Source organism: Momordica charantia (assembly GCF_013281855.1).
Source record: "Momordica charantia cultivar OHB3-1 chromosome 5 unlocalized genomic scaffold, Mcharantia_2.0 BLBB01000005.1, whole genome shotgun sequence".
NCBI classification, from domain to species: domain Eukaryota; kingdom Viridiplantae; phylum Streptophyta; class Magnoliopsida; order Cucurbitales; family Cucurbitaceae; genus Momordica; species Momordica charantia.
The window spans coordinates 1108755-1124393 of NW_028275163.1; the positions used below are offsets into that span (position 1 = coordinate 1108755).

Here is a 15639-nt window from a genome sequence, read left to right on the forward strand (position 1 = left end):
AGCATAAGTAATAATTATTTTTGATGTTCCGCATAGTTTAATTGGTCAAGTCATCTGACTAAAAAGTCGTGAATCCGAATCTTCGTCCCTACTGGTTGTATTTGATAAAAAAAGGAAAAAAAAAACTACTCACACCATTGAAAATACATTTTTATATTTTTCTATCAATATTTTATTTTATGACATAAATTTAATATGTATTTTATAAAAATTTCACAGTTTTTATTTGTTGAAAATATACGATAAATTTAACTTTTTCTAATGTATTTTACTTTACATTTGTGTTTGATTTAAAAAAAATATGTTGTTTTTTTTAAATACACTTTTATTTTATATTTTTTACATAACTCCCTCAATGGAGTGCATGTAATACTTCCATGTATGTCTAATAACATTAAAAAAATTATGACTTAAATATTATTTTGATATTTTTATTTTAAAAAAATGTTCATTATGATTGACTTACTTTCATTTTTTAATTCATTTTGTTTATTTACTTCCAAAATATCTATTTTAGTCCCTATACTTTTAAAAAATTATCATTTTGATCTCTATTTATAAAATTTTATACAAATTCTATACATCACATTGGAAATTATTTAATATATATTTATGGCTATATTTCAAGAAATTTAATAAATGAAGCCTCATGTTAAAATTTTGACCAAAATTTTCATCTTTTAAAAATAAGTTGATCAAAACGAATGTTTACAAAAACTAAAATAAATAAATATTAAAAGTATAGATATCAAAATAGACGTTTTGAAAATAGAAAAAACAAAAAAGACCTGAGAATATTTAAACTAATAATTGATAGTTCATAATCTAAACATACAATGGAAAAATTTCCAATATAATTGACATATAAAATGTCAGGTATAACCAAACTATTAAATTTCTGTCAATGTTTTTATGTGTTCATGATTCTAGTATTTTTTATACACACACACACAATGTTAAAATTATTTGTTTACTTCAATTTAAATATTTGTTACTAATTTTTTTTTATAATTTTTTCATAAATAGGAACATAGTGAAGTTTCAAACCATGCCGGATAATCTCGTGGGACGAAAGAAGAAAAATAAATACTATAAATTATGATCCCGAAACTTGAAAATGGCGGGGTTGTTCTAGAAGAGAAGAAGCCATGGCGTTATCCTTTATCCTCAGAGGGCACACATTTCCAAGCAACCGCCTCTCCGGATCTCTATATTTTGCGCCGAATGGCCGCCAATTCCCATTTCATATTCTTCTCTGCTCAATCTCAACCCTCCGGTACCCACACTCATGGAGAAGGCGATCAACAGGCAGAGGATTTTGCTCCATCATCTCCAACCTTCTTCTTCCTCACCTTACGACCATGAATCTTCGCTCTCTGTAAGTTTTTTCCATCGGAGGAGCTGACATAGTTGAGGATGTCGATTGATTGGATTTAACTTGTTTGCTTTGCTTGTTTTCATCTTGCCAGGCGTCGGTTTGTGCGGCTGGGGACAGTGCGTCGTATCAGAGAACGTCGGTGTTTGGAGATGACGTCGTGATTGTTGCGTAAGTTGCTTCGATTTTGATGGATTTCGCTCTCTGAGTCTGACTTGTTTGCAGCTTATTCTGAAATGGTTCGTTGAATTGCATTTGTGAAATCTCCATTTCGTTTCTCTCGTAGTGCATATCGTACTGCCCTTTGCAAATCGAAGCGTGGTGGCTTTAAGGATACTTATGCCGATGATCTGCTCGCCCCTGTTTTGAAGGTTTCTTGTTTCGCCTTAACTATTGATCTTAGATGAACTTATCGAATAAGAACAAAATCATGTATCTGTATTTCATCATTTTTGTTGTTTCTTGATTTAGTTGCTTGCTCATCTATGGTCATGAATGATGATGATTTGGTTCAGGCATTGATAGAGAAAACTAATCTGAATCCAAGTGAAGTTGGGGACATCGTTGTGGGTTCTGTGCTGGCCCCAGGTTCTCAGAGAGCTAGTGAATGTAGGATGGCTGCTTTTTACGCCGGCTTCCCTGGTATGCCTTTCCCCAAGAATTAATCATGTTCGTAGGTGTCTTCTTTATATTCATTTAAACATTCTGGCCTAGTTTAAAAAAATATTACCCAAAAAAAAATTCAAAACAATCAAAACAATTACTGAAGTGGTCTGGAGTATACTATCTCACATTTCTATATAATAAAATTTCTTTCATTCTTGGTTTTATATAAACACGAAAGTTTCTTATTTTTCTTGATAAAAAACCACGGTCAGATTTATTTTAATAGCAAGTTGTAAAGAACACATTCTTAGTTAGGTCTCTGATTAAGGCATGTGATGTTTTTGTCACAGAAACTGTGCCCATTAGAACTGTTAATAGGCAATGTTCATCTGGGCTTCAGGCCGTGGCCGATGTAGCAGCAGCCATAAGAGCAGGGTTTTATGATATTGGTAAGTAGCCCAAGGAGTTTGACTAAGTCTTAAAACTGCATGCCTTGTTTAGTATGCAAACTTATCTCATTCCTCATCTTTAAGGGATTGGAGCTGGGTTGGAGTCGATGACTGTTAATCCAATGGCATGGGAAGGATCTGTCAACCCAAGAGTACTCTCTATCCCTTGCTCTATTACACTTCTGAATATGGATATTTTAGTTCAATTCCAGTTAGTCTTGAAACTATACTTCAAGTGGAAATCTTAAAATGAATCTCCTCTTAAAATTGACAGGCAAAATCATTGGAACATGCACAAAACTGCCTTCTTCCTATGGGGGTAACCTCAGAAAATGTTGCCCAACGTTTCGGGGTGTCAAGGGAGAAGCAAGATCAGGCTGCAGTAAGTAGATCGGTGGATCTTCCTTTTCGTCCAAAGGCTCTTAGTAGTATATTTTGTATTGACCTTCTGGCAATATGTGCATAGGTTGAGTCTCACAGGAAGGCTGCAGCTGCTACTGCTAGTGGTAAATTTAAGGATGAAATTATCCCTGTTTCTACTAAGGTAAGTAGAAAGATTCAACACTATTGCAGTTTTCACATCATACATTAATAGGTAAGGCGATTGTTGTTGGGGTTTTGATGTCTTTATTTCTAACAGATTATTGATCCAAAAACTGGTGAAGAGAAAGCTGTTACGATCTCCGTTGATGATGGGATTCGACCGAACACAACCCAAGCAGATCTTGGGAAGTTAAAGCCTGTGTTTAAGAAAGATGGGAGCACCACTGCAGGTATAATGAGGTTTGATCATATTATTCATTTGGAGGAAGATTCTATGCTCCTTTTGGTCATAATCCTCTGGTGTGTAGGTAATTCTAGCCAGGTGAGCGATGGTGCTGGAGCTGTTCTCCTCATGAAGAGAAGTGTTGCACTGCAGAAAGGGCTTCCTATTCTTGGCGTCTTCAGGCATAAATCTCAAGATCTTTTTTAATATTTAGATGAAACTCGACAAGTTGCATTGATGAAATCAAATTGCACTAGATATTCGAAACTTCTTCATCCCCATATCCTTACTTGCAAACTTCTTAACAATTTTTCATTATATTAAATTCACCATTACTCTCTCGTGCAACGAGTAATAAAAGCATGCTTTCAGCTAAACATGTTAATGAAATTGTATTAGCCATTTAGCAAAACAAGGAAGGAGATTAAGCATAGTTTGACAACATAGGTGTTCTTCTCTCTTGGGTACTGTTTCGGGTCTTACCAAAGCATAGATTATTAAACTGTTCGAGGATGATAACAATGACCAGTTAAGTTTGGAAGTTCTTGAGCACGTTAATACTTTCTTTTTCTCAACATTTACTGTTGTTGGTTTTGTAGAACTTTTGCTGCTGTGGGTGTGGATCCAGCTATCATGGGCGTCGGCCCGGCTGTGGCAATTCCAGCCGCTGTCAAGGCTGCTGGACTTGAACTTAGTGACATTGATCTGTTCGAGATAAATGAGGTATCTTATCTTTTCTATCACAAATTGAGGTTTTAGCCTATTCGACATGCATTAGATTAGACTAATTCTCAACCTAACCTGCAGGCATTTGCATCCCAATTCGTGTACTGTCGTAACAAGCTGGGGCTTGATCCAGAAAAGATTAATGTTAATGGAGGAGCAATTGCCATTGGACATCCATTGGGCGCAACAGGTACAGCTCTAACACATAGCAGCTAATAAGTTGGAGTATATTTAATCTTTTATACATATTCGTAGCAGCTTAAACATCGATAACTATGAAAGTATCAAACAACATACTGTCTGAATTACTCTGACTAGTAACAAAATTTAGCAAATAGATTATCACAAAGCATGTATGTAGGTCTTTAAAATCTTTCTAGCATCAGATGATGCTCTTTACAAATGCTCATTAATTTGGTTGTGTATGCACTGGCATCTGTGGTTGTCGTTCTTCTGCAGGTGCCCGCTGCGTTGCTACACTGTTGCACGAGATGAAACGCCGCGGTAAAGATTGCCGTTTCGGGGTGATATCAATGTGCATAGGTACTCTCTCTCTCTCTTCCTCTTCCTCTCTGTCTCTAGCGTTTCTGAGTCAACGACTCGGCTGAATCGGTCGGGAATGATGATGAACACTTGAAATTGCAAATGCAGGCACCGGAATGGGGGCTGCAGCTGTGTTTGAGAGGGGTTATTGTGTGGATGAGCTTTGCAATGCCAAGAAAGTTGAAGGAATGAATCTGCTGTCCAAGGATGCTCGTTAGAACAAAACTTCACACCTCTTTCAGTAGTGAGAGACAAGGAATTAATAAAGGCTTCAGTTGTGGAAATTTGATTTATTTTCTTTGGTTCCAATTTCACCCTCAAGTTCTATTCTAGTTAGTGTCTGTTGATTTGTTCTCAAAACAAGCATTAATTTAATCTCATGGAGTGTTGAAAATAAGATTAAAATGAAAACAACTTTAATTCTTCTGCTCCTATTTCAAATATGTGTCTTATTTTAGTTCTTTTCAGAGTGGTTGTAAATAAATATCTCAAGGAATTTCAAGATTTCTTTTGGATGTCCTTAGATTTAGAAAAATATCTAAAATATTTAGAATTGCTCAAAATTTTATTTTATTTTTTATTGTAATTTCTAGTCCAGATATACTGTTTGTCCTCGTAGACAAATTTAGTGTCTTATTCCAAAAAATATTCATACTTGTATTTTATTGATATATATATATTTTTTTTTAATATATGGAATGTGATTTAAGGACGTTCTCAATATTAATTCTGCTTGAGCAACCTAAATAGAAGTTTATTAATTAAAAAAAAATCTGGACTATACGTATTTGAACTTAAGGATAAGCAAAGCATAGAGCTGTCTGATCAAAGTTGATAGATTCAAAATTTCATATGTTCCTGTATCGTTGAGGGCTTAAATCTTTTCGATGAGCATCCGAATCATTTACAAGGAATCAGATTCAACCCGAATCTTATACAAAATTATCCTTTCAACTAGTTGAAATCCTTCTAAAATATGTGTTTTATACAAAATTATCCTTTCAGCTCTTCCTCTTGATTTGGCTTGAGACGTTAGTGTGAACAGTGGACAAACTCTTTGTGAAAAGTAAAACAAAAGGTTTGAATCGTTAACTTTGTACACAACATGAACATAGATCCAATATAAGATTGGAGATTTAAATTCTCCCACACTTACCCATTTGTTGTGTTGTACTAGAACAAATTAGATATAATTTAATTATCGTGAGAAAATATTCTCAAATCTTTTAATAGATAAAACCAATAATTAATTCCAACAAAATGGAATCAAATCCAATCCGATCCTATCTATAATTTGGGTAATAAAGAGTAGATAAAACTTAGTATATAAAACAACTTTTTGGGTCTTAAATATTTATTTACAGGTCCTTTCATTTTCAAAAACTACATTTTTTATCCTCCACTAACAGAACCGAACAATCGTCCAACTTCTAAGCTGGGCTGAGCTGACATGGCATTTTAAAAAAAAAAAAATAAATAAAATAAAATTCTGCCCGCTCCCGTTTCCGCCGCCGTCAACTCCGTCGCCGGCCGCCTGAAACTGGGAATTTCTGCGTTCAAAAACCCACTAGGCGAGAAGCTTTGAATTGGGGTTGAGATTTTGAGGCGGCGGCCATGGCGGTTTGGAACTCGAGGCGCTTCGATTCGTAAGCGCGAGAAGCTTCCTCTGCAGTGTTGTAAGTTCCGAGCCAAACTCGAGCTCTCTTGAAGGGGTCTCGAATTTCAGCAGCCCATTTCCCCCATTTTCTCTGCCTCACTCCTCTGTATTGGGAGGTCGTTTTTCTGGCCGAAACTAGGGTTTCAGCCAAAACCCTCTTCTTCGTCAGCTCTAGGGTTTCCCCGCCATTGTTGTTGTTGCTGTCCTGGGAAGAGCTCTCGATTGATTTTGCAGAGTGAGAGGAAAACAAAGGGAGGTGGATTTCCCGCACGATGCGTTTCGATTTCGAAGATTTTGATTCTTCTCCTTCATTTTCGCTGGATGATAAATCTGTTGCATCTGGATCGTCGCAGATGACGCGGATTTTACGAGTCATTTTCGGTTCCTCGGGGAAATTTGATCTCGAATTGGAGTTTTTTTACGAAATCTTTTTGATTCTTTAGCGGTAAAGAAAAAGTATGACGGAAGGGTGGGCGGAGGGGGCCGGCGGTGGAACTGACGGCGACGGAGGAGGAGGGGAAGGAAGGAGAGAGTGGGGAGGGGGAGAGAGATTTTTATTTTTATTTTTTATTTTTCCATTTTAAATGTCCAGTTTTTTTTCTTTGCCAGAGAATATTCCAGTTTTAACCCTCTTTTTTCAAAAATTCTAACGTACCAACGTAAAAAGAGGGACCAAATTTTCCTGAAAAAAAAAACTTCTTCAGAGAGACCGTTTGGTAAAGCTTTCGTTTTTCGCTTTTTGTTTTTTAAAATATTTTACTTTTCATTTTCTGTTTATAAAAATTAGACTGGGTTCTCTTGCAATTTCATTAGTATTACCTCTCTTAAAAACATAACTGAATTTTTCACTATATTTCAAAAATAATAACAAGTTCTTAGAAACTATTTTTCTAAAATTTGGTCTAAATTTTAAAAATATTTACTAAAATTATATAACGGAAGAGATGAATGAGTAATATTTTTTAATTTTATTTCTAAAAGTAAAAAAAAAAAAAAAAAAAAGTAGCTCTCCCCATTAATTTATAAGATTTTTAATTTTAAAGACAAAAAAATGGTGTAAAACCTCAGACAAAATCTAAAGAAAAGTATTTATTCCTAATATTCACTAGAGAGATGACAAACAAAATTTCACTTCCACAGAATGATTAACAACTATTTAAATGTAAATCTTGCTGTTGAATTTTGGGCATTCCAAGCGTGACCAATAAATTTCACAAGTTCATCGTTAATTAGATTTGCTTGCTCTACAGAATGGCAATGAGCTAACTTATAAAATTATAATCTGCCACAGATACAAATTCTGCATCTTCTCCACCAGATCATTCAAAACCATTTCCACCCATTCAAGCTGGAAATTTTACTTTCCTCCCCACAGATGGAGAATTGCACCTTTGGAGTGTTACGCTTCCGACTTCCCGAGCTCAAGCGAAAAACCTTCTAACAAGCTATACGATGAGAACCAAGAGCAAATTAGAGAAAACACATGACGAGCATCTTGTCGTGACGACTGCCATCGTCAAGGGAAAAAATGTTCATAATATATTAACATCGCATTCCATATGTAGCAAAATCCAAGTTTGGTGGGAGACAAACTCGACTCCCGATATGAAAAGATCGGTAACATTATCTCATCCAAAAGGTCGAAAACAAAATGTAAATAATCTGACTATACCTTGGCTCCAAAAAAGAGTAAGAGCGTGTGCAGATCTGTAATGGCCCGAAATCATCATTCATATCAAGTGATGGACGACTTACAAACCGGGCACGATGTTCGTCTTTGTAACCATGGATCGATACACTGAAACAGAAAACAGTAAAAGGTCAGTGAATAATGGCACAGAAAGGGAAGGGCCATACGTCAGTCTTAAAGCGTCCATCCATACATCTTTATGAAATTTGTGTAAGCATGGTAGATGGCGAATGACATCTCCGATGGTCGGTGCATCAAGACAGATTGCACAAGCTTCTTCCATGCTGTCAGTCTGAGGAAGAATACATGAAACAAATTGTAAGTTTTATAACCAAGAGCATATAACCAGCAGATCTCGTGGTCCAGCGAATGAGTTCTGATAAACAAAAGGAAAATACAATCGGAAACTGGAAGTAGAACCCCCACCACCTACCTGTACTGTAGATTGTGGCAAACTATTAATCCGGTTGGTTGATGCACCGGCATGGCTGTGATTGTTCTCGTCAAGGGCCAGCAACATTTCGTAATCATTTCTACATGAAAATAATGAAGAAAAAAAAAAGTCATAAATCTAAAACAACTAGTCAAAGGGAATCAGAGAATATCTTGATCTCAAGAAGCGGCAAAGATAGCTATTCTTGATCATCTGTCGAATTGAGATCATATTCGTTTTGGTGTCCTTCTAGTCCTGGTTCCTGTGTCTTCTAGGGATTGAGACTTGGGGCCACCTCTTTTTTTAATGTGTTTTCGGCAAAATTATTTGGGGTGGTATGATTGCTTTGCCAAGTTCATCTCATCATATTTGCCTTTGGGGACAGAGTTGGTGTGAATCTGTCATATTAGTGAGTATTGAGGATCGGTTGGACTGCATCTATATCTCACATTTTGGATATGATGCCAAAAATAGAACGATTTTATATCACCCTTCAATTCAAATTAGCAAAAATGTCTCCTTGCATAATATGGTCATTCCTTTTCTAGTCATGTCAGCATTGCGAAGAGAGGTTATTATGTTAGCAACTGTATCCTTACCCAGGATAAACTATAATTATTGGTTACTTTGAATTTTGATCTAATAAACATGACTTTTTTATTAAATAGTTATAAATTTTTAAAGGTATATGCGGGATACACAATCTACTAATTAATTTCATTCAAATACCATAACTATCTCACGGTCTCATCTTATGACGTAATTCCATAATTCATGGTGATGTCTTTCTTCGGGCTTCTATATTTTACATCTTGTTCATAGTGATGTTGATGCTCGTACTATCTCTTGGTTGGATAGTGTTCACTCTAGAAAACGAACTTTGTTAGGGTTTGCTGGAGTTTTTTTCTTAGCTGAGTTGTTTTTGCTAGCTCTGTTATTTATCTGTGTGTTTGTTCATATTTTGTTTGTGTTGTTGTCCTTGTTTTCGTTATCGCTGTTTTTTTAGTGTATGGTCTCCTTGTTCATGCTGTGTCTTTATTTCAGACTGTGAGATCTATCTTTTTCCTTACAATATACATCACCTTTGCAAGTAAGCAAACAAAAAAACCAAAACATCCAAAGACAATTAGCCATTACTTTTCCAGTCTCTAGCCTAGCATACTGGTCATACCTATATACACACACAAATATATAAATTTTTGTAAAGCAAGCATCGAGGGACACACTCATTACTAATGTTCATAACCCATCAAGTTCACGTCACAAAAATTTTAAAAATAATCTTAAAATATAAGCACAAGTTATAAATTGTTTTCAAATGGATCAAAATCTTACTCGTTGAAATCACGCTGGATGTGAAAGATGTCCCTATTCACTCTCACACCTTCCATATCTCCAACTGCAGCCTCCAGTGCTTCCAATATATCAAGCCTCTGTATTAAGAGCAAGTTACTGCTGTTTAGATATGGGAAAGGATCTACTATCTCCTTACAAAAAACCATCAGTAAGATACGATCATCATATCATCAGGCATCAACCATCTATTCGTATATTTTGTCCATATAACAGAAAAATAGAATGTTGATTAATAAGAGAAAAGACACTACCATATCCATATCCATATTCATAGGAAAATTTATATTCCTTGGTCTAGTTGCCACTCTATGAGAGCCACCAAAAAATTGATTCCTCAGTTGTGCCATTCGTGCAGAGTGGGTTACTCGAGCCCTGGTTCTATTAGAATTACTTTGTGAAGATTGAGATCGAGTACGTCTATTTGCCTGTGCTACCAACGAGCCTCTCTGACTCTGAATAAGAAAAACCAATCATCTTTGTAGCAGATAGACACAGAAAAAAAAATGCAGGACTGAGTTGCACTACACTCCAACACCCAACCCCGCCCCGCCCCCCCCCCCCCCCCCCCCCCCCCCCCCCCCCCCCCACCCTTTCAAGTCCACCTCTTCAGTAGCTTTGTAGATATAAAATAACATGGTGGGGGAAGCAGTAGTAATGATTTTCAGCTTTTATAAACAAAAGAGAAACTGAGCTTCATAGGTGACCACACATTCCAAAGATGAATTTCCAAAGATGATATCTGTAATCTTGAATTGAAGCAATAGATCCTTTTAGATGATAGAGTTGCCCAAACAAAAGGTCAAACTAAATACATTGCGACCACAGGAAGCGAAATGGCCAGTCAAAAGATATAATACATTGTAAGTTCGGCGAGAAGGTGCAAGAAGCCCATGCTCCGCCTGCTGCAGTGCCATAGCTAAATGTTCATCAATCTGCCAAGAAGAAACATAAAACTTATGACAACTAAGAATACCTTCTTAGTAAATTGCTAATTAAACATGAATCAGCATAGTTTATATAAGAATTAACCACCTCTACTCCTCCAATAGGCATCTCCTGATATAATTGTTCCTGAAGTTCACGAGCCAATATCTCATCAGCTTCAAGTTGTCTTGCCATGGCATCTGAGTGATCATCATTTGAGCAACCAACAGTCTGGGAGACAGGGTGTCTCATTTCAGGTGACAACTCATCAACCTCAATAACTTCGTTCAAATTATCATGAATTTTTCGGCTCTGGAGTCTAGTTGACCCTGAATTTGAAGACTCCCCAGATGTATCAAGGCACACCACATCTGAAATATGGCATGAAGTATTAATCTGTGAAGTTGATCCATGTTTCTTTTGCCTTTTGTTTAGTTTCCTTTCAGAGAGCGTTGGCCCAGTTGTCTGGTCTATCTTGGGTACAATGCTGGAAGCCCTTCGAGTTGTACCAGCATTTCCTGCAAAATCACTTTCAGCTCCACGTTCTTGCCTGCTAGCGATTTGTCTCTCCAGCACAATTTCAGTTTTTCCATTAGAACATCTTCCAACATTATCTATTTTTCTAAAGGAACTCCCAGATGGATTAAGCAAGGGAATCCCTCTCCTTGAATGAATATGTGTTCTTCTCCAAGCACCTGTTTCTTCAGAACGTTCAGATGTATCTAACCTGGAACTTCCGGCTGGATTAGCTCCAACAGCCTTTTCAGTGTCACTGAAAGCAAATAAGATATCAAGACAAATGCTTTTGAAGGCTGCAGGCATAACAATAAAAATTGAGGCTAAATTTTAGTATGCATTGGTATCAATTTCTAGAATTGTTAAATAAAGTAATTTTTAACTGATATTTAGATAGGGATTCAATTTCCAAGCACATTCAACTGTTGTTAATCCATCAAAACAGTTAATATGTGGTTTTGTATACCTGCGAGAGTGATCACAAAGTAGTGTGTCAAGCAATCATTCATGACTGACAAGACTTTAGTCTCTTGCATGGAGACATGGAATAGACCTGCATGGTCTCCCAACGCCGAATAATTGCACTACAGTGTACAGTGTACGGAAGAGTCAAATCTATATGATAGAAGGTACAGTGGCACTAAGCACTTTCCACGGACCAAATGAAAATGAGGAACATGCTAAGCATGCAACAACTACATGGAAGAGAGTAGTTTTACAAGAATTCTATGGAAGACACCAAGAGATAATAAAATCCTAACTTTGAGGACATAGCTGGATTCAACATAACTACAAAATTGTTTTGTGATTGAAGGATAGCAGAGCATGCAAGTGTCAAAATTAGTCACTCTAGCAGCAACCGATAAGGTTGTTAGAGGATATACGAAGTTCCAATTATAATCAGCAACATTCGTAAGATAAAGAAACTGCTGTTACATCTTAAGGTGAATGATATAACAAAGATGCCACTCCTTGATTCACCTTTTTCAATAGAGTTGAGGTTCCAAAATAAATAAAGTATGAGGGCATCAAAGAAAGAAAAGCTTTAAGCTTAAGAAAAGAGATTCTAATAGCTAAGAAGTACAAGGATCTCAGAAGAACCACCAACTAAGCATGAGTGACAGCATACCAAAAAATACTAATGAACTCACAAGAAAAAAATTTCAGTCTCCGATACCTCATGGCCAACAATGTCAAAATATAAGCAAAAAATAAAAATAAAAAATTTCAGCACCATGTCAACACTAACTAAAAAAATTTTATCCTTGTGAAAGTATAGCATGAGGATGAGCTTTCTGTTACCTGCTAGATGCACAAATAACTCTAACATCATCATCATCATGTGACATAGAAGGCCGACGCATGATCCCTTTTCCTTTCTCTTTGATACTATGATTGTCTTCAGCAACTATTTCTGTTATATCTATCAGACAAGATGGACTGCTTGATGGCATGTTCCCTAAATCACTTTGATCGACAGCTCTAGAACTCTTTTCATACTGCTCAGCTAAATTTTTCGTCTTTGTTGCTATATTATAAGGCGAGATACAACCATTCCGTACTAACCTTTTATGTCCGGCAGCTCTTGGGGAGCTAGTGGAATGATGAGGATCCAAAACTTGCTTTTCATGCCGATTATTAGTGTCATTGGATTTTTCTATTCCCCTTCTATGAATCATGGATAAACCAACATCTTGGAATGATTCCTCAATAACTTTTTCCTTCCCTTTAAGGTTGATGCTGGGTTTCTTTGGAGCATTTGGCATGTAACGTGCAGATTGTTCAATCAATGTGTTCTCCGTCATACAATCCTTAGCTGTAACATGATGATAAACCGTCTGAGGTTTATAGTTATGGTCATGTTCTCTTATTTTTGGAACAACAGTATTTTCTTGACAAGGAGGTTGTTTGGAAGGAGATTCAACAGATATATTTATCCCTTTATCCACACGGCGAGGGCAAGCAAATGGTGTCAATTTTGGCCCCTGACATGAATATTTTTCCCTTCCACCTTTTCTAAGTAAAGGACAGTTTTGTGATGCATAAGAATTCTCTCTTGGTGAAAGAATAAAGGTGTTCCTACGGCCCTTAAAATCATCACCAGGAATATTTTTGGGACTACTATCTAATTTTGATTTGTGCCCATTTTCACTGACCAGCACCCCCATTCCCTTCGTGCCATTCATCCTCTTTTGTGTCATGAAGTCAGGGTTTCTCAAACGATTAGATAAAGATGTACCGGTCTCCGTCTGAACAAACTGTCTGCCGGTAATTTGCCGGGCAGCTAACCGATCAGGTGTATCAGGAACATCCACAATCCATTCAGTCTCCATCTCCTCCATACTCTGCATTGTGGGTAAAAAGATCAGCTCCAATCAATTACTGTACCACCCAACTGGGGGACACTCAACAAAGGACAATTGGAAATTAAACAAAACTAAATGAATATTGATATAGAGGAAAGAGAGAGAGGAGGAGCAGCAAAACCAAGTTGACAGTGACACTCACTAGTATATTTTCCAACCAAACCACAAAAATGTAAATTCATGAACAAAGAGAAGAAAGGAAGGATTTAATATATATTAATAAAAATCTTATCCATCCAATCAGTCCATAATCTCACACCTAGGTGCTCTCTCATCTCATTGATTTGGAATGATTGGCATTTTACAGCTCACTACTTCTAGGTGGTACTACACTTATAGTTATAGCAAATTCTTTTGTAACTACTCCCTTTTGCTTGATCCTTCAAAATTGGAAGACATTCATGGTTTAGTTTCCTTGCGAAGGGGTTTCCTCTACCCTTGCCGTTAGGCTGTTCTCTTTTGTGATTAATACATCTCTTTTAAGTTTCCTATAAATTTTTTTTTTTTTTTAAAAGGCATAGGTACAACTAAAATAGCAATCAGCCAATGGTCAGTCTCAATTGTGAGGGAAAATTAAACAAAATCTTGGAAAACCGCAGGTGCATTTAGATGTGTATATGATAGTGCTATTAAGTGTGTGCATATGATATTCAAAAATCAATTCCTTCATATGTTAGATTTTCTGAAATTGGCAGAGCATTTTCCAAGTTCCTGACGCTTATGCTCTGTGACCCGGTGAGAAAATTTGAAAGAAAACAAACCAAACGATGCCTACCAAAAACAATTAACACGGTAAATTGCAAAAGTTACCACTACAATAAAAGCCTGGTGCACGATTTTCTCTTGCAAAGTCAATTTTTTAATTAGAATCAGCTGGTTGACAAGGTTTGAAAACAAATGAATATAATAAAAGAATTCATACAATAAATGCATATCTTGCAGAGTACAATAGGTAGACAACAACATTCTGCAGGTACTACAGCTCTTACCTTGTATTACGTTCTTATCGTTTATCAAGACCCAACTGATTTAGAAAATTATTTAACTAAAAATCAGAACCACAAGAATTACAAAAACTAAACATTCTGAGAATCTAGGAGGCGAATCGAATATCAAAGTAAATAGTTTGTAGACAATTGTTAATGAAAAGCAACGACCCAATTGAAGTTTTTTACAGTTGAAAACCTAAAAACGCAATAATCAAACAAAATAAATGATCAAACCTCGGCGTGTTTCTCGTTCAAATCCAGAAGAGCGAGAAGCCCACAGGTTGAATTCAAGAACGACGAAGAAGACGATGGTGAGGCCATCCAATCACCTCCATTCTCTTTCTTCCCTTCTCGTGACCCACCGTCTCTATTCCCAGGTAGGAAACGGGTCGGGTCGCACCGGTCATTTGCATTTGGGCTATATGATAAAATTTAGGCCCAATACCCAAACCTTGGCCCAGTTACAGTTCTGGGCTCCCTTCCATTTTGGTCCAAAATTGATGTGTGTTTTTTCATAAAAGTAAGGATTACCACATTAGACTATAATTACATAAAAGGATATAAAAGGATTGAGGGTATAAAATTTATACTTTTTGTCATGAAACCACTATTTAAGATAGTATCCATCACCCAATTTACTAATATATTTTTTTTTGTATCTGTATCTTAATATTAATTAATTTTTAAAATCGAAAATTGGTTACTTGGGAGGTTACATTTTAAATCCCTTAAATTTTGCCTAGTTCTGTTTTCGTACATTCCTTCGTCTCCGACCGTCGTCTGCATTCCTTCGTCTTGGGCCACTCCGTCTGTTTATCCCGATGTTTCTTTTTTGTCGTCGGCTGCCCGTCGACCATTCGAGCCCTCCGTTTATCCCGACCATTGTCTAGTCGCCGATCAAAAGGTTTGTAGGTTATTTGCTTTATTTGTTAATTGTAGAGGGATATAGTCGTATATACTTTATAGTCAGATATATGTTACATCTTCATATAAGTGTATGGTATAATGACTATAGTATTGAAATTTGGCCAAAAATTATAATGAAATGTAATAAATTTCATTATTTAATAGAATATATTAAGGAGTAAATTTGGGATTTGTGAGGATAGTTCAAAATTTTCTTTCTTCAACAAATAGTAGACTATAGATTACATTTGTGACCTTTTTTCTTATGAATTATATTTAAAAGGTTTATTCATGTTAATAGCCCAAATCTAAAATTAAGAATAATAAAACACATAAA

The 15639-nt window shown here is 36.2% G+C and overlaps 3 protein-coding genes across 6 annotated transcripts; 1 reads left to right on the top strand and 2 right to left on the bottom strand.

Annotated features, from left to right (window-relative positions):
* The first annotated feature begins 1114 nt into the window (after positions 1–1114).
* On the top strand, positions 1115–4908 carry PKT4 (peroxisomal 3-ketoacyl-CoA thiolase 4). The gene is made up of 14 exons (XM_022291405.2): positions 1115–1378; positions 1470–1546; positions 1662–1746; positions 1891–2017; positions 2332–2430; positions 2515–2582; positions 2705–2812; positions 2897–2974; positions 3071–3203; positions 3282–3378; positions 3796–3919; positions 4004–4112; positions 4382–4465; positions 4574–4908. Exons 1-14 carry the CDS (start codon positions 1289–1291, stop codon positions 4681–4683), a joined length of 1389 nt encoding a protein of 462 aa, XP_022147097.1. The 5' UTR covers positions 1115–1288; the 3' UTR covers positions 4684–4908.
* An 866-nt stretch (positions 4909–5774) lies between these two features.
* LOC148211124 (ethylene-responsive transcription factor ERF118-like) lies at positions 5775–6718 on the bottom strand. Its single transcript, XM_088124220.1, has one exon. The coding sequence runs from the start codon at positions 6496–6498 to the stop codon at positions 6022–6024; it is 477 nt and encodes a 158-aa protein (XP_087980346.1). The 5' UTR covers positions 6499–6718; the 3' UTR covers positions 5775–6021.
* Positions 6719–7236: 518 nt separating this feature from the next.
* On the bottom strand, positions 7237–14776 carry LOC111016035 (RING/U-box superfamily protein). 4 transcript variants are annotated; one of them, XM_022291277.2, is made up of 10 exons: positions 14631–14776; positions 12344–13386; positions 10634–11297; positions 10459–10533; positions 9853–10053; positions 9581–9678; positions 8246–8345; positions 8006–8104; positions 7795–7920; positions 7237–7567 (listed from the first exon to the last, which is right to left on the bottom strand). In XM_022291277.2, the coding sequence occupies exons 1-9, from the start codon at positions 14715–14717 to the stop codon at positions 7858–7860; spliced, it is 2430 nt and encodes an 809-aa protein (XP_022146969.1). In that variant the 5' UTR covers positions 14718–14776; the 3' UTR covers positions 7237–7567; positions 7795–7857. The 4 variants fall into 4 exon arrangements, with proteins under 4 accessions (XP_022146969.1, XP_087980393.1, XP_022146970.1 ...); XM_088124267.1 differs by lacking the exon at positions 9853–10053; XM_022291278.2 differs by lacking the exons at positions 7237–7567; positions 7795–7920; positions 8006–8104; positions 8246–8345 and adding an exon at positions 8352–8643.
* Positions 14777–15639: the final 863 nt, after the last annotated feature.

Bases quoted from the DNA above. Each gene is read 5' to 3' on its own strand.
- LOC148211124 (XM_088124220.1), bottom strand. From the start codon at position 6,498: ATGACTCGTAAAATCCGCGTCATCTGCGACGATCCAGATGCAACAGAT.
- LOC111016035 (XM_022291277.2), bottom strand. From the start codon at position 14,717: ATGGCCTCACCATCGTCTTCTTCGTCGTTCTTGAATTCAACCTGTGGG. The intron at 11,298-12,343 runs GTAACAGAAAGC...ATTTGCTTTCAG, and splicing joins GTTATTTGTGCATCTAGCAG to TGACACTGAAAAGGCTGTTG. The intron at 10,054-10,458 runs GTATTATATCTT...TTTCTTATTCAG, and splicing joins CTTCTCGCCGAACTTACAAT to AGTCAGAGAGGCTCGTTGGT.
- PKT4 (XM_022291405.2), top strand. From the start codon at position 1,289: ATGGAGAAGGCGATCAACAGGCAGAGGATTTTGCTCCATCATCTCCAA. The intron at 2,018-2,331 runs GTATGCCTTTCC...TTTTTGTCACAG, and splicing joins TTTTTACGCCGGCTTCCCTG to AAACTGTGCCCATTAGAACT. The intron at 2,975-3,070 runs GTAAGTAGAAAG...TATTTCTAACAG, and splicing joins TTATCCCTGTTTCTACTAAG to ATTATTGATCCAAAAACTGG.